We start from the raw sequence: 26,975 nt of genomic DNA, 5'->3' as shown, positions 1-26,975 counted from the left end.
AGTGGAAAAGGAAGGGCATACAGTTCATCATCTGCTTAACTTTTTGAGTGAAAGTGAAACAAATGTATAATTATTTGAAGACTGAGCATCATTTTGTACATGGTAATTTCTCTTGAAATAAATAGTACTTACTAGTTTTATTAGGGAGGCACTCAGGTAAGGAAATAATTAGCTAGGAACTAAATAAAGAAAACTTTACTGTATGAACAAACTGTTCATTATTTATAGATTATGAGAATTTGTCTTCTGCTGTTTTGTCAAAGTGTTCTTTCTGAAGAGAAGTAATGTTCTGTGTACCAGTTTTGTTTATAGTCTTTCCCTCAGGGTTCTTCCTTTGTGGAGAAGAATGTATTGTTTTTTTAAAAAATTCTAGTTATATGTATTGGGCTTCAGTGTTTAGAAATGGGCCCCAGGTGAGTATAAAAGAATCTTTTTTCTCTATTGATGTTCCAATCTTTCCATATGTTGGTTTTCTGTTATTCTATTACCCTCCATTACACTGCGAGTGAGTGATATATTGCTTATGACAGAACATAAAAATGACTCTTGTTTTAAAGAAGTTATTAGAATGCCAGGGGCATAACAGACAGACATGGGAGAGTATCTGCAGAATAACAGCACATTTTATGAACTTGCTTGTAAAATAAGTCTTCTTTTTATTTAAAAAAACCTAATAAGGAAAAATAAAATAACCTCCTACCTATACTCTTTGCAAAAGAAGGACAAACATGTAAGTGGAAATATTAATGATTTTAAAAGAGAAGTTAGGTGAAGAAGATTAAAGAGGGCAAAGAATGTCAGCAGTGGAAAATATGTAAAGTATTTAATATCATCATACCAAAACCTTATCTTATTTGTTTTTTTGTTTGTTTGTTTTTTGTTGGTCATGGGACCTGGGGCTTGGCTTGGGCACTGTCCCTGTGCTCTTCAGCTCAAGGCAAATGCTCTACCGCTTGAGCCACAGCACCACTTCGGGTTTTCTGGTGGTTTATTGGAGATAAAGAGTCTCACAGACTTTTCTGCCCAGGTTGGTTTTGAACCGTCACCCTCAGATCTCAGCCTCCTGAGTAGCTAGGATTACAGGCGTGAGCCTATAATTTCTTTTAAGGGCAGGTTTGTATACATACTTTTCTCAGTATTGAATTCTTAGGAATGTTTGGCATCTTTTTCCTTGTGGTTATATTCATCATGGCTCCCATGTGAGTGCTGATCTTGAGTTATTAAAGTTTACTTTGGGCCAAATCAGGAAAAGAAAGAAAATAACTGTGACCATGCAGCCACATTCATATATACATTGGATTTACTTTTTTTCTCCTAGGATATAGGATAATGTTAAATAATAGATTGTAGTTTTTGTTTCAGAAAAAAAAAAGAATGGAAAAGGTTAAATATTTTCAGTTCAGATACTATAAACTCAGAAAGAAAAAAAATGATACATTGTTAAAGATGACTTAGTCAAGATAGTTTTTCCAAGAAATATTTTGAAATGTGAAATAGAAGTCTTTAAAATGTATTAAAAGCCATAAGAGCTGAAGGAGATTGAATATTATTTATAATGGAAAAAATAGAGCCAGAATTTACAAAAGCCCTATAATGGAAATAAATGTTCATTCAGTGCAGCATCAGTGCCAAGAGTACAAGGCTAAAGAACATTTTAAAGAACTTTCTATAAGATTAATGTACAAGAGGTGGACTTAAGGGAGTCACAAGGTAAATTGGGTTTTTGGGAAGCTCAATAGACTACAAGAAGATTTATAATTACAAAATGACTCCTTTCCTACAGTTTCCCTCCAAACATGTCTTACTCAACATTATCATGACCTTTTTTTCCTACAAACCTGAATTGATCATCACACTCCAACTTTAGTAGTGCCTTTGTCCATTAGTGTGATATAGTCATGAATGTTTTGTGTTGTTATTTAAAGCAACCTTCAATATTATTTTGTAGCTTCTTTTGATCAAAAATTCAGTAAAACTTATCCATTTAAAAACAAAAAGACATCTTTAATTGGCATGAAAAACTAACATTCCAGGCTGGGAAGGTGGCTCAGTGGTAGAGTGCTTGTCTTGCATGCCTGAGGCCCTGGGTTCGATTCCTCAGCACCACATAAGCAAAAAGAAAAAAGCTGGAAGTGGCGCTGTGGCTCAAGTGGTAGAGCGCTAGCCTTGACCTGAAGAGCTGAGGGACAGCGCCCAGGCCCAGAGTTCAGGCCCCATGACCAGACCCAAAAAAAAAAAAAAGAAAAAAGACAAACTAACATTCCAAGACCCCGCATGCACAAACTGTAAGTTGTTTAAACGTGAAAAGAATACCTTATCAACAGTTACTATTCTTGGGATATAAGAGTAGTTTTCTTTTGATTTGACCTATCATTTCTCTTTGAGCTAGAAACTGAAACTTAATTTTTATTGAAATAGCAAAGTATATGTGGTCACTTTAAAACATGCCACAGAGTTGGTTTATACATATTTACAAATATGTATAAATATATATGTGTAAAATCTTGTTCGTATGCCCATTAATTGTTTGGCTTTCTGGCTTTCCTAAGTAGTTTTCAACATTACATATTTTTATCACATGGAAGATTATATTAACAATGTTTTATATAGTACTTGTTGCATTTGAATTTCTTGGTGTTTTGTTTTTAATGTAGCCTTGATTTAGCTAAGTAAACTTAATAACCAATGAAGTTTTCCCTCAGAATCTGATAAATTTTTAGATTTTGTTTTGTGTCAGGAGTGATGGGTAAGGTGAAAACCATACTTATCCTCCTATAAATACATGAAGCTTGATGATAACAAAAGACCAAGCAGGCAAGTTCAACAATGAGAGACTACAAGGTATAATTGTTTAAAAAAAAAAAACTCTCATGGACCTGTGCAGTGCATGCAAACTTTTTAATTAAAAATATATGGGCTGGGAAGGTGGCTCATGAGACCCTGGGTTAGATTGTTCAGCACCACATAAACAGAAGAAGCCAGAAGTGGTACTGTGGCTCAAGTGGTAGAGCACTAGCCTTGAGCTACACAGCTGAGGGGCAGCATCCAGTCCCGGAGTTAAAGTCTCATGACCGACAAAAATAAAAAAATAAAATGTAGCTATGTAGGGACAATGTTAAGAGATCTCTGTAGTAATTTTTATATTGTTGTGTGCTGGTCTTAGCAAGGTTAGACTTATCTTTAAATAAAACTATGCTATTTTAGTTAGATTACAGTATGTTCCCTGAATTAGAAAGTAAATCAGTGTACACAGTATGTTCAAGACTTTCTTCAGTGATATGGGTAGTAACGGTAGGAGATAAAATTTGATACAAGAGTAGTCTGAAGGCAAGTTGATCATATTAAGATTTCATTTTTTAATTTGTCAGCTATATAGTAGAAATAAAAACATTGTTTTTCTTTTTATGTGGCAATCCTGGGGCTTGAGTTCAGGGCCTGAGCTCTGTCCCTAATATTTTTTACTCAAGACTAGCATTCTACCACTTGAGCCACAGCTCCACTTCTGGCTTTTTGGTGGTTAATTGGTGATAAGAGTCTGCTGGACTTTCCAACTGGGACGGTCTTCAGACTGCAATCCTCAGATTTCAGCCTCCTGATTTTATATATTTATATATACATATATATTATATAGTTATATGAAATTGTATTTATGTGCTTATATATAATTTATATATTTATATTATTTACATATATTTATATAATATTTATTTTATATGCATATATAAAAATATACTTTTTTGAGAAGAAAATAGCACCTGATATATGGGACTTGGCCTGACATACTGGGTAATGTGATTTCTATGCATCCTGGCAGTTTTATGGAACACCAAACATAAACCTGTTAGTGTAGATCATGTCTCAGTGATGTAAAATAAGGCTGCTTCATGATTTTTGTTTAAGCACTGACAAAAACAAAGTGTCTATGTAAGGTATAACATACCAGCGCATCCTCCTCTCCTAGTTAATCTGAATGACAGCAACTTACCCTGTCAGAATTGGTCTCATTTTCTAGTAGCCAACAATCCAGAGCAGATCTGTTTCTTTATGTCCTTTTCCTTGGCTTTTCTAACCAAAGTGTAACTGGAAGAATAGAGTCTTTTTCACATCATTCTACTGAGATATCTTACTGTTAGTCTGCAGGATGTTTTCCCTCACTGCAATGAAGAATAAGCCCAATTTGTTTAACTAGGTGCATTGTTAGTGATCTTTGACTAGAAGGCATTGACGCTTTTCTTAAACATGTTTCTCAAGGTATAATTTGTTCTTTCCAATATTTAGGAATTGAATGTTATAGGGGGGAGAGAGAAAGACTCTTTCAAGTTATCATGATTGTTAGCAGTTGAATGTCACACACACACACACACACACACACACACACACACAATGGTAAAAAGGCAGTCACACACACACACACACACACACACACACACACACACACACACACACACACACACACACACACACACACACACACACACACACACACACACACACACACACACACACACACACTGGTAAAAAGGCAGTCCCAGGCTGGGAAGGTGGTTCAGTGGTAGAGTGCTTGCCTTGCCTGCATGAGGCTCTGGGTTCGATTCCTCAGCACTACATAAGCAAAAAAAGCTGCAAGAGGTTCTGTGGCTCAAGTGGTAGAGTGCTAGTCTTGAGCTGAAGAGCTGAGGGACAGTGCCCAGACCCAGAGTTCAGGTCCCACGACTGACCAAAAAAAAAAAAAAAAGGCACTGTGCCAACTCAGGAAATTTCATAGTGGACAATAATATATTAATCATGTAATGAAAGTGAACAGGGCATGATGACTCATGTGTGTAATCTCAAGCTACTAGGGAAATGGATATGAGAAGGCCCATGATTTGAGGCCAAACAAACCAAGGCCTAAAAGGTTGGAGAGAACCATCTCATTAAACAAGCCAGGCATGGTAGTTTTTATATCTATAATTCCAACTACTCAGTAGGACAATTGAGGACCAAGGTCAACCCGTGCAAAAAACAGAAGACCTTATCTGAAAAATAACTATAGTTTAAAAAGGGTTGTGAGGATAGTTCAAATAATAGATAGAGTTCCAGTCTAGCAAGAATGAGGACTGCTAAAAAAGATCTGATTTTTAAACCTCTTCCCTTTATAGACTGTACCTCCTTCTACTATATTATATAACAAGCAGTATAATAATGCTTGAAATTTTGTTAATTTGGTATAGGGTACAGAATTCCAGTTACCTTGGCTCAATACCTTGCCCAAACTTGAAATTTTGGAATTTAGTCACACAAGCCCTGGTGCTAGAGTATTCCTAACAACATACAACATGTACACACGCATACATACTTTAAAAAATTTTTTGTTGTAAGGATGTCCAGGGATTACAGTTACATAAGTAAGGTAATGAGTACATTTCTTGTCAAACATCGTAACCCTCTCCTCGTTTTCTCCCACTTTCTCTCCCCCGTACTCCCTACCCTCCCAAGTTGTAAAGTTCATTTCCAACATAGTGTCTTGTGAATATTGCTGTTGCATTGGTTCATCCTTTGTCTCACCATTTTGTTATTCTTCTTCCCTTCCGCAGATCAGATAGGCATATATACAAGACACAGGGTACTAAAACAAACAAACAAAAAAAGTGACAATGGGATAAAACAAAATTGGGGGGAAAATGAAGAAAAAAAATTACTTCACAGTACAATAAAAACAAAAAAAACCCTTGTTTCCATATCTTGGAGTTCATTTAATTAGCATCATTTTATATGGTCATGTGTACATTTAGCAATTGTGATGCTTTCTAAAGGACGATCCTAGACCTACATTAATTATTCCAAATGAGGGAAACTATAGAGCCTATGTTTCTTTGGGTCTGGCTTGCTTCACTTATGATTTTTTTCCAAGTGTTTCCATTTCTTACGAATGGGGTGATGTCATTCTTTCTGATGGAAGCATAGAATTTTAAAATCTTATTTCTAAGAGTACTTTTTGTGTGTAAATCCTTGACAGTGAGAGGCATAAAAGACACGTGCTTTGCAACTCCATCATAACGATTTACACAGAAGGGCTGATAACCAGCTGTGGTGATATATTTATTCTGTATCTTTCCTGAAAGAACACACTATGAGTTTCATCATCATTTAGGAGATGTCTGTTTCAAAGTTGTTTTCTGTAGGACAGGAAGGTTTATCTTGTCATAAAAATTATACATCTCACACAGAGCTGAGAATAAATCTTAAACGTTTCTTCTTAGGTTTTGTTTTTTAGCAAATACCAGCAACCAAGTATTCCAAGGCAAAATCAGTATACTCCTCGGACTTAAATTTGTAAGTCTCCCTAAGGTCTTGCAGATAATTCTTTATCAGCTTGATATAGAAGTTTTTGACTTAAGTCTTTTTAAGGCTATCTAGATGGGAAAATATTAGGCTGTCAGGAATCCCAAAATAGCCTGCTGAAATTTTATACCAATTACAAACCTCTTAGGTAGTCTTTGTCACCATTCCTAGATAATTATATGCAGAAGCCATTACACGAATGACTGAGTCTATCAATTAAGTCACATTTACTCAAATGAATGTATAGTATCTTTTGCAAGCACAGACTAGAGATTATGTGAAGAGAATACTTTTAGTTTTTGAATGGTGCTAGTTCGTCTTAATTATAGCATTCTCTAAAATTTATGGCTATTAAAGCATCACAAATTTAAAATGTGAATTTATGTAAAGTAGTTTTCTATTTATGTTACACTGAGATTACTACAGATGTATTTAAAATTTTGTGTCTGAATGCTATTTGGTCTGGAAACAGATAATTTGAGATGGTACACAATGAACCCAAATGATACCATTCTTTTATAACATGACCAGTCTTAACCTACATGACTATATAATTTGCCATTGTTATTTAAAATACAAAATAAGTCTTTTAATGTTGACATAAGATCTTAGTTTAATCTACTTTAGAATATTGGATGTTTTTCTCCTTTAAGTATTTTAGCCCTAATTTCTCATCAGGTCTTCTTTGAAGATACTTTAATTCTTAAGTTAAAATAAATTCTACTGGACTGGGTGCAGGGCTTAAGTGGTAGAGAACTAAGTTCAAATCCTCAGTACTATCAAAACTACTTACGTGCACAGAATGAATTCTAGCAGGCAATCACTGGTGGATCATGCTTGTAATCCTAATGACTCAGGAAAATTGAATTTAAAGCCAGCAGACACAACAGATCCATGAGATTCTTATCTGCACTTAACCAACAAAAAAAAAACAGAAGTGTACGCGTGGTTCTAGTGATAGTGAGAGAGGCCCTGAGTTAAAACTCTGGTACCAACACATACACACACACACACACACTACAGTACCTTTAGTGAAATGTGTCATCTCTTTATAGTTTATATTGTAAATAAATTAGTATTAAATATAAGTATTTTTGTAACTCACAAAAGTTCATCTAAACTCACATAGAAACAGGAAACTGATCATTTTATTTCTATTGGAGGACTACTATGAGGATAGTCTAAGATGTTTGTAAATGCCACAAGTCTATTGGGCAGGTAGCATGCAAACATGGATACACTATACAGAGGGCTGGCTCATATTCTGGGTTGGGTGGAACAGAATGGCTAGAGATTTCTTTAGATCACCCAGAGTGGCATGCAACTTGATTATTTCTGGAATTGTCCATTTCATATTTTTGCCCTGTACATGACCCTATTATAGCTGACACCCTAGGAAGCCAACTGCTCTAATTCTGTAGGCTACTGTGCATTAGTTTCATGTATTCCAAGTCAATTAATTTAATTATTCTAGATATCAAAATCTGAAGATGCTCAAGTCCCTTAAATAAAACAGTGTAGTATTTTAAGTGTTTTATTATTGTTATTGTAAAGGTGATATATAGAAGGATTACCATTACATAAGTCAGGTAATGAGTATTTTTCTTTTTGAACAATGTCACCTCTTTCCTCTTCTCAGTTTTTCCCTTTGGGCCTTCCCACCCCACAAGTTGTATAGTTCATTTTTAACATAGTGTCTAGTGAGTATCACTGCTACATGTGTTCAACCTTTATCCCATTTCTGTGTTCCTCGTTCTACTCCCCCAAAGAGATAAACTTACATACAAGACAAAAGATAAAAAATTCAAGAACAGCAACAAAGGAATAGGGAAATCCCCCAAATACCTCATTTCCATTTCTTGGAGTACATTTCAATAAACATAATTTTATATAATCATATGCACATAGTATTAAGCCTTTGTGGTCCTCTCCTGAGATTATCCTGCTTTGGTCTTACTGTGTAAATGTCTAGAGTTCTATCTAATTTATCTGTCCAAAAGTATTTTTTTTTCTTTTACCATCCAAAACAAAACAGTGTAGTGTTTTTAAACAAGATCTTTTTTTTTTCCACTTAGAACTGAAGTAAGTAAGTAACTGAAGTACTTACAATAAGCACCTTATAACTTTCTCCATTGGTCTAAATTTGATCTTTTGGAAACCTGTGAGTAAAGTTAATCCTTTTGTACTCTTAATTTTTCAAGTATTGGAAGAGAGTTACCAAAATTTAAAGCCTTTTTGCAATCTTCTTTGCAAAAGAAGAAAATATGCATGTTTTTAATGCTTATACTATACAGCACAGAAACTGTGGTTTTCTCTTATATATTAGGTGCTGTACACATCCTGCTTGCTTAGGTTGTTTTGATCAATAGAGTTACAATTTTGCAGAGATGATTGTTACTTAACATGAGCAAAGGCTTATTTTTCCTTCCAATCTTTTTAATTTACAGAAGAGGATGGATGGTGATGTATAAAACATGTCCTTTGGTATGTGATAATAGAGGAAGATAGTTGAGCAGAAATGGTTAAAACTAAAGCATGAATCAGATTTGGTAAACAATTTCCTAAGCTACCAATTGGCAAGATGCTAATTATTATCTTAGAAAAATTAAGGGGTACTTTTCAACTTCAAGTTAAACAAATTACTTACTACCTGTTACAGGTGCTAGGAGACAGTTCCAACATTGTATGTTTATGTCTTGGTACCTACAGAGAGTTTGGTTACAGAATCCCTCATGGATACCAAAATCTACAGCTGCTCAGTCCCTATTTAGAACAGTATAGTATTTGCATACAGTCTATGCACAACTTTCCATATAGTTTAAACCATCTTATTGGATACTTCCAACACCTAATTCAGAGTACATGCTGGGTAGATGCTGTTTAACAGTAGGTGCTATGTAAATAGTTTTATGCAGTATTGTTTAGGATACAATCTGTACATGCTTCCTCCTCCACCCCTGAATATTTTCCGTCCTTGGATGGTTGAATCCATGGAAACAACCCATAGATATAGAGGCTGTACAAGGTAAAATTACAAAGGCCACTAACCAACAAACCAGCCTGCATGAGCGTGCGCGCACGCGCACACACACACACACACACACACATACACACACACACACACACACACACACACACACACATGTTCAGAGGCATTCCATTTTGGCTGCTGTTTTTCTGTTTTGCATGATTCTGGTCACTTAATGCCTCCTGATGAACACAGAAGGAAGAGCTATTGGTGTAGTATTCCTGAACGACTAGAGAACAGTTGTCTTTTTTCCTTTTCCTTTGTTGTACGTATTTCATACTAAGCTCTTAGATGTCCCAGAAATAACTGGAGAGTGAAATTGAATAAAATAATTTGGTTTTAGTCTAGGACATGTTTCTTGGCACTGTGGAACCTAAGTATGGAAAAGTAAAATTTATTTGAAACGAAAAAATACTCAAAAAATGTTGGAAAATACCAACATTAGGAGGGGATTGAGAATAATCCAAGGGTAATAAGTGTTGACTTTGCAGCTTTAGCAATTTCTTCAGAGAACCATCTGCTCTTCAACACTTTTAACATAAAAATTTATTTGTGCCTGTTTTGTCTTTTCTGACTTGAGCTTCTTGAAATCGGATACTAAATCCTATATTCATGCACATCTCTCAAGAATGCTCAATGCATTTCTTTGAATAAAAAGGAACATTCCTTTCTTACTTTTCTATCCCTAGATTTACATGTCTTTCTTTAAAAGAGTGTGTTAGCACGGTATGATGGCATGACAGTAATTCCAGCACTAAGAAGGCTGAAGCAGAAAGATCTCAAGTGAATGCCACCCTGAGCTACATAGCCAAACCCTTTCTCAAAAAACAAAAACAAGACAACAAAGCAAATAAAAGACTGTCTCTCGGGGCTGGGAAGGTGGCTCAGTGGTAGACTGCTTGCCTTGCATGCCTGAGGCCCTGGGTTCGATTCCTCAGCACCACATAAGCAAAAAGACAAAAGCCAGAAGTGGTGCTGTGGCTCAAGTGGTAGAGCGCTAGCCTTGAGCTGAAGAGCTGAGGAACAGCGCCCAGGCCCAGAGTTCAGGCCCCACGACCAGACCCCCCTCCAAAAAAAATGAGAAAAAATTTTATTATCAATAAACTTCATTTTATGCAAAGAACTTACTTTTAGCTTCTATTTGGAGAATGCTAGATAAATGGTAAATGGTGAATTCATAATATAGTTTATAATACAATTTGTTTTTATATTTTTTATACATAAATCTTTTGTTTTTACAAGCCATAGTGATTATTTGATATACTTTACTAATAGATTATAAAATAAGTTATGCTGAATAATTGAAATACTTTTTTGAAACAGTGCCAAATTTCAGACATATAAAACAAATACAAGCATGGCTCACTTTTATTTTATTTTTTGTAAAATATGAAATAGTACCCGAGGATAAATTAAATGTTCATGTGTTCAACTAGCTTAATGATTTTTATTTTAGCATGAAGATAGAAAATAATATTGCAAAATGATTATCATATGCATATTTGTGTCTTGCTCAAAGACCACTTGGAAATGCATTCATCTTCAGTTACATTCATCTGGATTTTTTTTGTTGTTGTTGCCGAGGCTGTACAGTTTGTTTAAATTTAAACATTGGGGGAATTAGGAGAGGGTCTGGGCTAATACTAGCTGTTTCTAAAGAAATGAGCCAGCCGAGCCTGCAGCCCCTGTACTTGGGAGACTGAGGCAGCAGGGTTGTGAGTTGGAAGCTAACCTGAGCTATGTAGTGAGATCCTATCTCAGCAGCATGGGGATATTTAGTAGTGGTTTGACCAGATGAGTGGGAGTTCTTTGTTTCTTAAGTCCTGTTAATTTTGTCGTATCACCTAACATTTTGGATTTAGCATCCACTTATCAGGGAGACCATGTACCATTTGTCTCTTTGCTCTTGGCTTACCTCGCTCAACATGATTTCTTCTAGCTCCATCCATTCCCCTGCAAATGCCATTATTTTGTCATTTCTAATGGCTGCATAATATTCCATTGTGTATAGATACCACAAATTTTGTGGTGGGGCATCTGGGTTGTTTCCATATCCTAGCTATTATGAACAGTGCTGCAATAAACATGGAGGTGCACGTGTCCTTGTATACTGGTTCCTGTTGTTCAGGGTAGATGCCTAGAAGTGGTATGACTGTGTCATAAGAGAGGTCAATCTTTAGCTTTCTAAGGACCCTCCAGACTGCTTTCCAAAGTGGTTGTATAAGAGTACATTTCCACCAGCAGTGTAATAGGGTTCCTCTTTCTCCACATCCCCTCCAGCATTTGTCGTTGGCTGATTTGTGGATGTGGGACATTCTGACTGGAGTAAGGTGGTATCTCAGGGTTGTCTTTATTTGCATTTCCTTCACCACCAGGGATGATGAACATTTCCAAACTTAATATTTTAAAATGTTGCATATTAACTTTTGGTCAAGCTTCATACTGTTCCATTTCAGGGATGGTATATATTTTACATATACTTCTTTTTTTTTTTTTTTTTTTTTTTTTTAATTTTATTTTATTTTATTTGAGAACATACTGTACAGAGGGGTTACAATTACATGGGCAGGATAATGCATACATTTCTTACCAAGCATTGCATCCTCCTCCTTTGTTTACCCTTCACCTCCCTTCCCAGCCTCCCCCCTCCCTCCCACCCAATCATACCCCCCTTCCCCCCCCCCCAACGACATTGTAAAGCTGGTTTTGACATGACATTTTGTACTTCTCATTGTTGCAACAGGTCCACCTGAATCCTTAAACGACTTGTTTGTCCCCATCTCCTCCACATGTTATACTGACATCAAATATAGTGAAAGCAGGGGTTACACTGTGGGGGAGGGACATACAAAGCAACAAAGAAATAATCTTATAAATGCATTAGAAACACATGCATGAAAGAAACAAAAACATTAAAATACATATTTGAGGTTTTGTTTTCCTAACATCACATTATCTGACTTTTTCCGCTTGACTCATACCTATACTAGATATTGCAAATAAGGGAAACCATGGGACCTATGTTTCTTTGGGCCTGGCTTACTTCACTTAATATAATTTTTTCCAAGCCTTTCCATTTCCTAACAAATGGGGAAATGTCATTCTTTCTGATGGAGGCATAGAATTCCATTGTGTATATATACCACATCTTCTTGATCCATTCATCTACTGAGGGGCATCTGGGTTGGTTCCATGTCTTAGCTATGGTAAATAATTACATATACTTCTTGAAACAATTGTATGTAATTTCAAGTAACTACGAAACTTAAATTTAAAAAAGCAAATATGAATGAAATATAGAACTTTTTTTATTATGACTGATCATTGGTGATATACTGAACAGTTTTCAAAAGTCTTTCAGCAGGTAGAACATTAAGAATGTATATATTATGATGTTGGGAGCTTATTACCAATCTATACCTCTTTTAAGGAAGTAGATGTTTACTTCTAGTGAAATTTTATTACTATCAGTAAGATTCTATGTTTTGGATGTGGAAAAGGGACAGTTCATCTGCATTTTTTTTTTTCCTTATTCTTTGAAATGGCTTCCATATTTTCTTGGGAATTATTTAAAACTCTGTTTTTGATATTATGTGACTAAATGGTATATCATTTTCTGTAGCTTTCTCTTCCTACTGTGGTTATAGTCTTCCAGAGACCTAGCAAAATTTAAAAAGACAGTAAGATAAAATGCCACTTTCTTTTTATTTAAATAAAAGCCATTTTATTATACAGAAAGTTAGTGAGGAGAGGAAAAATCCATTTCTGAGATTCTTTAAATACTATTTCTTCTAATCAAAGGTCTTTGAAAGGTATTAATGGATTGGAGGTCCTACTTTCCTAGTGATTCACAAGAAGAAATAAGAAATAATGAGTAAATTAAAAACTTTGAAATTTGAATCACTTTATCATCATAATTATCATCATCGTCATTTTGTGTTGGGGTTTTTTCATTAGCCAAGCACTATTGGCTGTTTTATTTGTGTTATCCTTGACCTTCAGAGCAACCTCATAAAGTATTATCTTTCTCTTTTTAAAAATGAGAAGCATGGAACTCAGAGAAAGGTTAAATGACTTGGCTAAACTCACATGGGGAGAAAATAGCAGAACCAAGATTCATTGTAGATGCCTGACCCAAGGTAATATCTTTGCTGGAACTCACTAGACATTCCCAAGTTAGGTTCAGGCCATGTTCCTTCAAAGAACATGTGTATGGGGAGGAGGTGGTGGGAGTAGTTACGTTGTTTCCATGGCCATGTTGCATATACCACCTTTATCTTTATGAGGAAAGTTCAAATTATGGGAGGAAAAAAATTAGAGGTGAGATGGAAAGAAGTGAAAGGGAGGTGAGCAAAAGTACATTATAAATGGCCATGAAACAAATTACTAACATTTGTTGGTTAAGGGAACTAACCACATAGGCAAGGATAGGCTTGATTTTAGGGTCCTCTTTCTTGACCTTATCAATGCTGGCTTACCTTCCAATGCTGGCTCCTTCCCTTCCTGCTCTCCCTGGTTCTTTGTCTTCTCTGGTCTCTGTCTTTTTCCTCATTGTCTCTATTTTCCATCTGTATGAATTTTGGATTATTTTGTAGGCTCCTTAAGTGTTGAGAAACACGGCTGACCAATGACAACCCATAGCTCTCTCCCACTTGTGTCTGAAGAATCTTGAGAATTCTGGGCATTGGGGAGGCAATGGATCCGTACTTGGATCAATCACTGCTCTGCAGATGGAGTGTGATGATTAACTAGGGCAGGAACAGGGAACTGGAACAGGGAACTCTACCAGTCACAAGATCTAAGCATAGAAGGAACAATTCCCATAAACAGTGGTGAGTGAAATTATGCAAACTTTGTCACAGGCATTTGAATAGACAAAAATAACATGTTTGCTATCTATTTGTATTTGTCTCTATTTTAACCTAGTACTAGAAGCTAACTCCTTGCGTTAAAAATGCTTTTATCAAAAATTTAAATTTTAATTCTTCTGCAACCAAAAGGAGTTCTGAATATAGTTACAATTCCAGTGTTAGTACTCAACTTTCAGAATATACAAACATATTTTAGTTGATAAAGAATGTTATTTTTTTATTTTATTGCTAGTTTAGCCAATTAGGTAGCATCACCGTTTTTCTTTAAGTGTTCATCATATATTTTTCAAGCAGTTCATTTTCCAAAATAAGATCTAGGCTAAGTAAAATTTGCTCTGTATGCTATAACCCTAAGTGATGAATTTCTTGTGTTTTATGAAAGAAAATTTCTGTATTTCCAGCAACTTCTAGTGAATACATTAGAGAGTATCTGTTTTCTGTTTAACAGTAGAACAGTCTTTTAGAGCCAGTACTCACTGTATTTAAATTTTTTTCAATTTCCCATTGTTAGCTGTAGTAAGCACAATAATGCTTTCCCAGAGATGTCTGCATACTAAGTCCTTTAGGTTTGATATTTTACCTGATGGGGAAAAGGAACTTTGCAGATGTGATTAAATTAAGGATCATAAGGTGGGGTTGTTTGGTTGGGCACAATTTAATCACAAGGTCTTTATGAGAAGAAGGGTCAGAATCAGAAGATGTGACTATGGAACCCAAGGTCCTCATGACATATTACCACAAGCAAGGAATGCTTGAATGCTTTTTTAGATTTGTTTACTTATATATTTGAATAGTTGATTTTGGGGGTCGAGGCAGTAGAGGGCTTCCAATAGCAGGGCATTGCATTTGTCTTCATTAAATATTCATGTTGTTCATGTGATGTTCAGCTATCAATTTGTAGTGTTTCAGTGTTTTTCACCCTAATCTCCAGTTCCATAAGGCTAGATTTTGTTTCTTTTCTCTAGATAGTCACGTATTGCTTGTCTCTTTTACCAAGAAATAGTGAATCCTGCCAGTTCCCTTTACCCTTTGCTAAGGACTTCATTAGTAGGAAGGGACTATACAAAATTTCTTTTGGTAGAGTTGTTCATCTCTACAACGTTAAGTAAAAGGGATGAGTTGTGTGTTTGGCACTTCACATGTACTTTCAGCACATCTCAGCCTATACATATGGTGGTCTTTTAAAAAGCTTCTGCACTCTGTCATCACAAAGCACTACTGGTTTCTTAGCGTATTGAAGCATGTTTACAACATGCTGAATACCTGTGAATTCTCATCAGTATTGCATGTATCTTCACAAACTTCATTTTTTTTGCTTGATTATTATATAAGAAGGCATCTTTAGCCATCTTACAGTCTACTTATCTACCTAGAGAAATTTTTAGGTTTTTTTTTCTCCCTCTTTAATTACTACCTTTTCTTTCACTGGTCGTCTTCCTGTCTCTTACTTTTGTCATGTTTTCCTTCCCTTCCCTTCTCTTTCCTCCCTGTCACTCCCCACTTACCACATAAATGTCCAATTGTTGTACTCTGACTCTCTGAAATGCCTGATATTTAGGAGAGTCTTATTCCCTTATTTGCTTCTGTGGTAATAGTTTATGCTTGTTTACTAATTGCAGTTCTACTGTTGTAATTTTTGTAGCTGATGATAATTTTAGGTTGTCTAACCACTGGTCACAGCTAGTTGTTAGTTGGATATTGAACATCATAAATGGGCCTAGTGCCGTATGTTGAAGTGATATTTGAAGTAGTATGGACTAAAATAAAATATATTACTAAATTAGTTTCTCCTGTTTCTTTTCTTTTTTAATATAGCTACTTATACTTCTATTGCACAGCACTTTTTGCATTAAAATTAGTGAAATATGTAGATTCACTAGTGTAAAGGAAAAGAGTAAATAAAATGTATTTTTTAAATAATAAAGGCATGGCATTCTGAGCCATATTGGAGAAGTACAAATAACCTTGTACATCACTACAAATTAGTATATAGTCTGATGGAAACTCATAATAATTGACTCTCAATTGTCAAGAAAAGTTGTATTATGTTTGGAATAATTCAGTTTTAATTTGTAAAAGCATATAATATATTTCAGAAAGAAATTCAAGAAGAGAGAAATTAAAATACTAAATTAATAGTTACATTGAAAGCTTGACTATCTGGATTGATTTAATCCTTAAATGTTCCAAGAATTCATTTCTAGAGTAGCAACTTTTTAGTGAGGCTATATGATTTATATGAGAATTAATAAATCCATGGGAGAAAAATAAGTCTATTAAACCATTTAAAACACTTTTTCTTAATATTTATGTTACTTTGTGTGAAGTATTATATTTTAGTGATTGCTTCAAAAATCTTTTTTTTATTAAACCTGTAAGCAACATTGATCTTTTTATTTAAAAAACTTTTGTATGTGGTAGCTATAGTCTTAGAGCTGTGAAGATATATGAACAAAGCACGTTGTGATTTATAGGAACCATACTGTTATCTTTGCAAAGAAAATTGCTTCCCTGCAGCCCTTGCTTTTATCAGCGTGCTTTGCCCTTTCAGTGCATCAGCCTACTGAGGCCTTAAAGTTTGGAGACACCTATTTGGAGATTCAAGACCTCTGCTTCTATGACAAATACAATCTTAAGGAATTGCAGGCTATGTGAAAGTGCATATGACTATTTCTTGAACAATTTAAGAACTATATTAATTCTGTCTTATTGATATTTTCTTCATATGTTTTATCCTTGATTCATGAAGAGTCTCTGAAAGATGGAATGACTTTGCAATTTTCATTTTTTTAAGAAGCATCAATTTTGATTTACTTCTCCAACTAATGAGCTTCACCCTCTCCTTTTCTTAATCCCGATTTTCCCCAAAAGTATCAGTAAATCTTTTGCTCAGACACATAAGATGTTAGTGAAGTTTTAAGTCTTCATTTTTTACTACTCATTTGTTATTTCTTTGAGTTACATTATTCATTTAAAAATGTATATTCACTGTCTACAATATGCCAAGGGCAAATAAATCTTGAATCAGAAGGATAAAAAGTTATAGCTTTAGAGCTAACACACCAGGAATGGTGCCAGGCCCAGTTTCATACTCTTAGCAAGCTACCAGACACAGTTCTACTGATGAGTCTTAACACTTGTATGCACATCAGCAGTCAGATTCCTTGAGGCAGAATGGTTGAAAACCATTTTTAGGAGGAAACAGCTTTTAGACCAAGGATTTACCTTAGGTTGGGAGAGACGGTGTATCTCTGTCTGTGTAAATAAAAGATTTAAATCCGAGAAATGATAGTGCCTAGTATTTGGGGTTCATAAGTCACTTTTAAGTAGCTAACTCTTTGTATTTAGATAAGAATTCAAAATTTTGTATATAGTTTTTCCAGACTTGATGCATTCCATGAAATGTGAAGTTCCCAGTAACTTCATGGAATTACCAGATTTGTTCAATCAGATCTCAGAACAGGCTCATTAGCAAGATTAACTAGTATGAGTCCTTTATTTTCTATGTGATTAAGACTCAGAATAGGCAGATCACTTGCCTAAAAATGTAAAATCATATAGTGGCAAGTAGGATTAGTATATGTGCCCTTTGTTAGTACTTTTGATTGACTTGACGTCTTGAAGGAAGTTATTTGTAAGCTTGGCCATGCATTTTAATGAGTGGAGATGGATTAAAAGGTTGATCGTTTTCAAGAGTATTTGGGGGAAAGTGAATAAAAGTTTATGGTATGTGATGGAAAGATGAAGAAGTATAGAGAACATTGTATAGTGAGTTTAAAAAATCAATTTAGGCTATATCTTAACAGGATTTTGAATGTCAGGCTACAGACTATTATTTTAAAGCATAGAAACAGGGAGTCATACACTTACTCTATTTTGTTTCTAATTTTATTATATTTTGAGTAAGGGGGTAAAGTAAATGAAGAGAAATTAATGTGGTAACTGAATTAAGAGATGTAGACATTGAGGGTTAGTTACAGAATTATTGGAAAAGTGTAGTACGAGTACATAAATAAATGGTGGCAGTAAGAATAGAATTAGAGAGAAGGCATTAAGTGTAGAAGAGCTTGTAATTTGATGTGTCAGTGTAATAGGTGACTTGAGATCTCCTGTTACAGAGCTACAAGTTAATGAAAATTGACAGTACAATTGAAAATAGATTAATAGTTTGTCCAATAATCTTTCTGAACCTGTGTAAGCATAGGAGCAATCATTTTGTTGATGTAGGCTGTACCTGATATCATCACCACAGCCAGTCATTCGATACTGAGGAATACTCATTAACTTACAATAACTCATTTAAATAATAGTTTAACAATTAATTTAGTTATTGAAATTGAACAATCTAATTCTTGTGTTTTCTTTTTTGTCTTTTGGCAGTACTAGAGATGGAATTCAAAGCCTGGAGATTTCTAGGCTGGCACTCTATAACTTTGAACCATGTTTTCAGTCTCATGATTTTTAGTCTTCCAGTTTCAAGAGAGACACTGAGGTTCCACCCACAAGGAATTTCATACATAGTAAAGAAAATGTTCTTTAATAGAAGAGAAGCAGTTTTGTGCAATACTCTATCTAAAAGATCGTAAAAAGGGAGGGCTTTTGATATAATATGTTTAGAAAGCCAATTTGTTCTTTCTTGGTCATAATATTATGGCAGAATATTAGGACAAAATCTAATGTAGTTGAATGTACTATTAAAAATGTAGCTATTCTTTTATAAAGTTAACATTATGAACTATTGAGCTATTATCATTGCTTTGGATTTTAGCTCATTTCTTTCTACTTTGCTTTATTTCATTTTTTTTTAGTTGAGAGATAAATGAGAATGAGAAAACATTGAGGAAATATTTATAAGTCTAAGAAGTAAAAATAGCATACTTGTGTTTTTTAAAAATATTATTTATAGGGGGAGAAGAGGTGGGAGGGAGCTGGGAAGGGATGCGAAGGGGAAACAAAGGAGGAGGCAACAATGCTTGATAAGAAATGTACTCATTATCTTGCCCATGTAATTGTAAACCCTCTGTATGGTATTTTCACAATTAAAAAAATCAGAATTAGTCCAAAAAAATTATTTACACCATTTTGTATTAGAATACATAAACTATGATATAAACCAGCAACCCCCCATTAGTGGATATTCATTCACCCAAGAGAAAAGCACTCGTATGTTCATTCGAAATTCTGTCTGAACGTTTAGATTTGTTAAAAATGAATCACCCAAAGGTAGAAACAGCCCAAGTGTCTATTAACTAGCAAATGGGCATGGACATATAATGTAATATTACTTAATAAAAGGAAACAAACTACTGACATGTCTAACACTACGGATGAAACTCAAAAGCATTTATAGTAAGTAAAATAAACTAGATGAGTACCCATGGCTCATGCTTGTGGTATTAGCCACCCAAGAGACTGAGGCCTTGAGGATCATTTAGTCTGGGAAGAAAAATCTGTGAGACTAGATTTCTAATTAACTAGGAAAAAGTTGGTGGGCCAGAAGTGTGGCTTCCATAGTAGAGCACCAGCTATGAGCAAGCAAAATGATGGAGTGCCAGGCACCCAAGTTTCAGCCCTAGTATAAGCAGATTTTTTAAACAGACTTGAACAAAAGAAACTAAATTCAAAATACTCAGTGCATTAATTTAGATGATATTCTATACGTTTAAAATGTAGGGACATTGGAGCTGTGGATATGACGTAGTGATAGTACTTGCCTACCAAGTTCACTGCTCGGAGTTCTATCTGCAGCAAAATATAAAAGAAAGAAAAAGAAGGAGGGAGAGAAGGAAGAGAGAGGGAATGAATTTAAAATGAGTGAATTTAAAAACAAAGCACCACCAAAGATATAAGAACAGAAATGAGACCAATGGTTGTCATGAAATGGGATTTTAGGGGAGCTTGAGGGAACTTTATGAGGTAATAGGAATATTCTATGTTTTTAGTGGTCATTCAACTATGTACATTTGTCAAAAGTTACAGAATTAACCAGGTAGTGATGGCTCATGCCTATAATCCTAGATACTCAGGAGGCTGAGATCTGAGGATCATGGTTCAAAGCCAGCCTTGGTAGGGCAGTCTGTGAGACTCTCATCTCCAATTAACCACCAAAAAGCCAGAAATAGAGCTGTGCTCAAGTGGTAGAGCACTGGCCTTAGCAAGAAATGTTCAGGGACAATGCCCAGGTCCTGAGTTCAAGCCCTAGGACTTGCACCAAAAAAAAAAAAAAAAAAGTATAGAATTATATGTGTAAAATAGTTAACTGAATGTCAGTTATATATCAATAAATAAGTACATTGCAAAAACAAAGAAAAAGACGACTCATCTATTTTTTTTATTATAACAGTTCTCAGTGGAGGGCTGGGAATGTGGCTCAGTGGTAGAGTGCTTGCCTTGCATGCATGAGGCCCTGGGTTCGATTTCTCAGCACCATATAAGCAGAAAAAAGCCAGAAATTTCAAATTTATTTGTTGACAACACAATTAATATGTCACCTAAATTCATATCTTTTCCCCTCAATAAGCTGTAGCTAGAGAAATCAATTTCTTATGTTTGCTGGCACCTTGATGAAAAGGTATTTATATCGTGCCCTAGTCATTTACTAATCTATAATCTTAGCTACTCCAGACACTAAAAGCTGGGAGAATTATGGTGCAAAGCCAGCCAGAGCAGAAAAGTCTGAAACTCCAACTCCAAAATAACCAACAGGCAGTGCTCAAGCAGTAGTAGCTCATCAGCTGAGGAAGCAAGCCAAATATTTATGAAGCCTACAGTTCAAACTTCAGTTCAGGAGGGAAAAAAAAGGGACATCTATATCAAAATTATCAGTGTATGATGTTGCTTAACACTCAACAGTACAAAAGTCTCTAATTGAGATGCTTGTCTGAAATCTTTACATAGCTCTTCCCTTGAGATATCTCCTAAGTTCAGAAATTAAATCACATTATGGAAAATGCATTGATCATTTGAAGAGATCTAGAATGAATTTTCTTTAATCATTTTTCCTTGGCCCACTGACCAGTACTTACAAGCTCATCTGAAAGTTCAAGTGCTTTTAAGTAGTTCTGGTATGAAAATTTGGCTTGTTATGTTAAAGTAGTTTAAAACTAGTGATTGTCTTTGCTGTAAACAATTGTATTCTTGCTATTCTTATTTTCTCTCTTTTGCTTACACCACTTCTTTTAAAGCTTAGATTTAGCAGTTTTTGTGCTCACATATTAGTTCAGAGCCTGACAGACTAGTGGATAATACTCAGTTAAACTTAGATGATCCATTTAACTGCTTCATACCAGTTTGATTGACCATAAGCAACTATATGGTAGATGGTCTCTTAGAGTGATTATGAAACTGCGGGTAAAGGTGGTAGGGAGAAGGTGACTTTCCAGTTGCCATATCTGCATTTCCTATAAAGCAAAAGGGCATTGGTAGATGTGTGCATTATGTGATGTGAAAGCTGAGAAAACAGAGGTCAAAATTCTTTTGTAGTCCCTTACTACTTAGGAATTTGATTTCACATTCATAATCTTTTCTTGTTATTCCAGCTCAAAAAGCTCATGTGACTCACTTTTTACAAACCTATATCTGGTTTGTTGGAGCCAACTGGCAAAAGCCACTTACTCTGTCAAAATTGAGAGAAGTCAGTAGTCAGTTTTCCCCCATTTATATTCAAAAGACAATTTTCCTGCACACTAAGTGATAGAGAGGTTATTTCTATTTCAAAAATAAAGAGCAGGGGCTGGGAAGGTGGCTCAGTGGTGGCACAGTGTTTGCCTTGCATGCATGAGACCCTGCATTCGATTCCTCAGCACCATATAAGCAGAAAAAGCCAGAAGTAGCGCTGTGGCTCAAGTAGTAGAGCGCTTGCCTTGAGCTGAAGAGCTGAGGGACAGTACCTAAGGCCCAGAGTTCAGGCCCCACGACTGACAAGAAAGGGGAGGGAGGGAGGGAGGGAGGGGAGAGAGGGAAGCGAGGGAGGAAAGGGAAGGGAGAGAGGGAGGAAGGGCAGTCACCCTGCAAGAAAGAAAGAAAGAAAGGAAGAGCAGTCACCAGGCACCAATGGCTCACACCTGTTATCCTAGATACTCAGGAGACTGAGATGTAAGGATTGAGGTTTGAAGCCAGCCTAGGCAGAATAGTCCATGAAGTGCTTATCTCCAGTTAATACCAAAAAGCCAGATGTGGAGCTGTGGTTCAAGTGGTAGAGTACTAGATTTAAGGGGGAAAAAAAACTTAGGGACAATGCCCAGACCCCGAGTTCAAGCACCAGGACCACTACCCACACAATGAAGGAATGAACAAACAATGAATGAATGAATGAATGAATGAAATAACTAGGCTTAGGCCTGCCTTTCTCTTCCTCCCTCCCTCCCTCCCTCCCTCCCTCCCTCCCTCCCTCTCTCTCTTTCTTTCTCTCTCTCTCTCTCTCTCTCATTTTTTCTTTCTTTCTTTCCTACTTGAACTAGGCCTGGGCATGTCCCTGAGCTTTTTTACTCAAAGCTAGTGCTCTATCACATGAGCCACAGCTCCACTTCTAGTTCTTTTGGTATTGGAGATAAGAGTCTCATGGACTTTCATGCCTGAGCTGGCTTTGGATCCTGATCCTAAGATCTCAGCCTCCTAGAATTATAGGCATGAGCCACTGGAGCCTAGCAACATGGCTTTTTAAAAATGTTTAATCTGTATATTTACGTGTATTATTAATTACTTGATAATAGCGACAGTTCAGATTTCAGAAAGTAAACTTTGTGTCTAACTTATTTTTGCTTCACTTTATAAATAAAAATATTTTAAGCTATTTATTTTTTCCACATCTGGCTGCTATTATCTTGACTATAATTGCCTAGTTTCCTTTCTAGCTGATCTATTGCTAGTTTTTATCGAGATGTTATTAAAGAATATAAATGCTCCATGGGGATCAGTCTCAGCCAGAATATTTTCAGTTTCTCAGCTAAAATGAAACAGATCTGGTGGTTTGGCTATTAGTAAGTAGTCAGATTTGTTGTCAGAGTGCGTGAAGGGCTCTCAATTCATTATATTAGTTGTTCCTGCAAGGTAGCATTTGAAAAATGGCTTCAGCTGTTTATGGATTGTGGTCCTTGGGCACCAGATAGTGGATGCTGGAATGTATTGCAGAAAAGCTGATTATACTACTAGGATCTGTAACAGTAAGAGTAAAAAGTCATTTGTAATACCTGTGTCTGGCTCTGTTGGATATAGTTATATTTTTATTTCCTTCTGAAAGCTTTACCTTATTATCAGCTTATCTCGGAAGGAATAACATTTTGCAGAAATGTGACTTTGGGTGAAAATATCAATAAGCTATGCATGAGAGAAGTGTATAGAGAAAGACTGATTTGAACTTTGATACTTTGCCCTGTTTATTACCTAGCTTATTGGAGTCATGATTCACCATGACTGAAATTTCAATCATAGTCACTTCCTGTTCACAATGTTACTATATTTTTACTGAATAACATCAAAGAATGTATATTTACCACACGATATAATTGCTTTGTGGTCACAGCTCAGTTCTCTGACACTGTGTCTGTTCTTTCCCTCTACCTCTTCCTTTCTCCTTCCTTTCTTCCCCTCCATTTCTTGTTTCCTGTCCCCCTTCTTTCCTGTCCAAGAGCAGTTTGTATTTTATATAATCACAAATATTGCAGATGTTTAAATGTACTTTATCTCCCTACCCCCTTGTATATTTCAGTATTACTGCTTTCAGAAGAAAGTTCAGATTTCTCAACCTAGGGAATCATTCATGATCCTTTAATTTATTTTGTGCCTCATCCTTACTCATGATCCTGCAGGTGTTCTCTGATTCATATTTGATATTTTAGAAGTACCATTTCCCTTTGCATTTCTATCTGTGCAGTTGCTTTCTTCGCCCATACTCTATTCCCCTAAAAATCACTTCTTTCTTTGACACTTTGCTCTGGTGTCTCCTCTTCCAAGAAGGCTTCCTCAATCACAACTAACCTGCCTCTTATTATTCCCACTTAGACTAGCCAGTAAACTCATAATAACATTTTGTAAGATTTTTATAACCATATGATCATAATATATAATAGTATAACCATACTGTAATCATACATTTACTTATATAACTTTCAATAAAATAATACTCCTTAAGGTTAGAGATGATTATGTCTTATCTTTGAATCTGGCATATAGGCTTTTCAAATGAATGAGTGACTTTTATAAATACATTCTGTAATTTGATTTGCTTAGGTCTTGACTTCTCAGGCAAATAATTGTAAGGAGGGCTTTGATATTTTTCTCACAAGGGACTTTTTTGATTGACTCTTAACATCTGTGTCTCTACCTATTCATTTCCCATATTACTACCTAAAATGTTTGTTTAAGGAATATATGTGAGACTTGTTGGCTAGAGGATATAATAATATTGCTTTTATGTTGTTAAAGAACATGGAATATATTTTATGAAAAAATTGGAATGACTAATTCTGTGATCATGAAATTGTACATTCTAGCTTATCGTTATATATTGTGAAACCTGTGGCTTTATTAGCATATAATATTTCCATTTAGAAAAGAATAGGCATTGAACTGCTTCCTCATCTGAAAGTAACATGGTTATACTCTGTAGGTTTTAACCTAGTCTTAATCTAAGAGGCTAAAGAATATCTGCTAATAATGGATTATGGAATTTAAACATGTGATTTGTGATCTTGAGGTATCATTATTGTATTTGAATCATTCTTATAGCAAAGTAGAAACAAAGTATGAAGAAATTAGTATTTTCACATAAGATCTTAAAAAATACTTTAGTTATTTCATGTTAGACTCTTTTCACTTAAAATAGCATTATATACTTAATATTTGTATTCATGTAATGATTTGTTAAAACACTGTGTAATTATGATATAGCCAACTGAGTCAGTTATTGTAGCTGAATCATAGTCCTGGCTGTTCTTTATTTAATGAATGAACAAACACTGTATTATTAAGATTCAATGTCCTTCAATTGCACTTGCTTGCAAAACAAACTTATTAGATCTTAAATACCCTAAGAAATACGTTACTATGTATTTTTAGATATATTTTTATTTTTAGTCTGTGATATATTTTGAAAAATTCCTTGTGAAATTATACAAGGGGGAAAATTACCCATGTCACAATAATTGAGTATCTACTCATTCTCAAAGACCTCAACCTGCTTTAAAAACTATTTTTGAGAATTGTGACTTGTCAATTTCCTGTGGAAGATATATAAAGTATAAAGGCTTAATACACATTAGTTTATTACTGCCATTTAAGAATACGTTCCCTGTTTTGGTTTTGGAGCGCTGCCTCCAAGAGGTTCATAGCATTTGGTACGTAGTTCACGTATTTGTAGTCTACAGACCTTCCCTCGCGAGGCAGGGGCTTCATGGTTCTGATATTTGCATTTTCTACTGGTAGAAAGCTCAACGATGGTAATTAATTAAAAAAAAAAAAAAGAACTTTCATGTCGTTACAAATAAAACTGAGGGCTTTTTTTTCAAGACTAGTAATTTATACCTTTAAAGAGCCACATTATTTTGCTTTTGTCTCAGAATGTATTATGCTTCACAAGTTTACTGTGACAGCCTGAATAGAAAAGGGGGGAGGGGACATTGTCTTCAGCTGGCATGCTGTTATCAGAGGGAATGTGTTTCTGGACATGAGATTTAGCATTCATTGGTTGTCTGAAGAAAGCTATTTCATCTGAGGATTGGACAAGAAGCTGCGTCAATTTGCTGCCCGTCTCCAAGGCACTGGTGATGCTGCCTTCACAAGCTGGCTAACGTCACGGCTCCATCACCCAGCGGGGTGTGGACTCTCTTTTTCTCTTCTTCCCTATTTAATTCTCTATTTGCTGCCTACTGCATTTCTTAATCTGTCTTCTGCCAAATGCTAACAGCATGATATTTTGCAATCATCTAGGTGAATACAAGAAAGACGAACTCCTAGAAGCTGCTAGGTAAGTGATTCCATTCATTTTTAAGTGAGTATAATGCATTTAAGAGAGAAAACGGGGAGGGCAGGTGGAGGACTATGAAAATTATAACGTGTTATTGTCTTGCTGGGATTTTAGGCAATAATATGGATAGACACTTATACTAAATATTTGTATACTTTACATGGTTAGTAAATATGACAGTATCTTTCACTAGATAATGATTACAAGGTTAATTTTATTTGGAACATTTCTTAATGTACCTACAAATCTTAGTTGGCAAGCCTCATTCTGATCTGAAGATTTTCCAGCAAAGCTTAATGAAGGGTATAAAGTAAATGTTAAAATCCTCACCTGATTTTTGTTGTTGTTCCTTGCTATGTATAATTTAAATAACAGATTGTATGTATCTTTTAACTGCAGTGTTTTAAATCATTAGTCAGAATAAAGTTTGTTATAATTCTTTAAAAATATAGAAAGCTACATTATCCAAGATATATCACTACATAATGAATAGCAAGAATTAATTGAATATTGTTAGGGATTCATTTTGATTCACATAATAAATTAAAGCAAAGCCCTATTTTCCACCCTTTTGTGAAAATATATCTATAAATATGCATAAGAAGCTCGGTATCTTATAGAAATTTACTTACTACCTTTTTGTAGGAGCGGTAATGAAGAAAAACTAATGGCTTTACTGACTCCTCTAAATGTGAATTGCCATGCAAGTGATGGGCGAAAGGTAAGTTCTTTCAAATGTAATTTCCTCCAATCATTTCTTGCTTTATATTGAAAATGTTGAAGTAGACAT

At 35.3% G+C, this 26,975-nt stretch overlaps 1 protein-coding gene across 1 annotated transcript in view; it reads left to right on the top strand.

The window, feature by feature from the left end:
• The window catches only part of Tnks (tankyrase), a 142,279-nt gene that overhangs the window by 57,513 nt on the left and 57,791 nt on the right, over positions 1 to 26,975 (top strand). Inside the window, exons 4-5 of the mRNA XM_042700029.1 lie at positions 26,149 to 26,185; positions 26,831 to 26,906. Of these exons, the coding sequence (XP_042555963.1) occupies positions 26,149 to 26,185; positions 26,831 to 26,906 (113 nt within the window). The remainder of the gene's footprint in view (positions 1 to 26,148; positions 26,186 to 26,830; positions 26,907 to 26,975) is intronic.

The sequence above is a fragment of the Dipodomys spectabilis genome, unplaced genomic scaffold, assembly GCF_019054845.1.
Source record: "Dipodomys spectabilis isolate Male_0828 unplaced genomic scaffold, ASM1905484v1 ptg000009l, whole genome shotgun sequence".
NCBI classification, from domain to species: Eukaryota; Metazoa; Chordata; class Mammalia; order Rodentia; family Heteromyidae; genus Dipodomys; species Dipodomys spectabilis.
The sequence above is the reverse complement of the archived record's forward strand: the minus strand, read 5'-3'. Positions and strand labels throughout refer to the sequence as shown.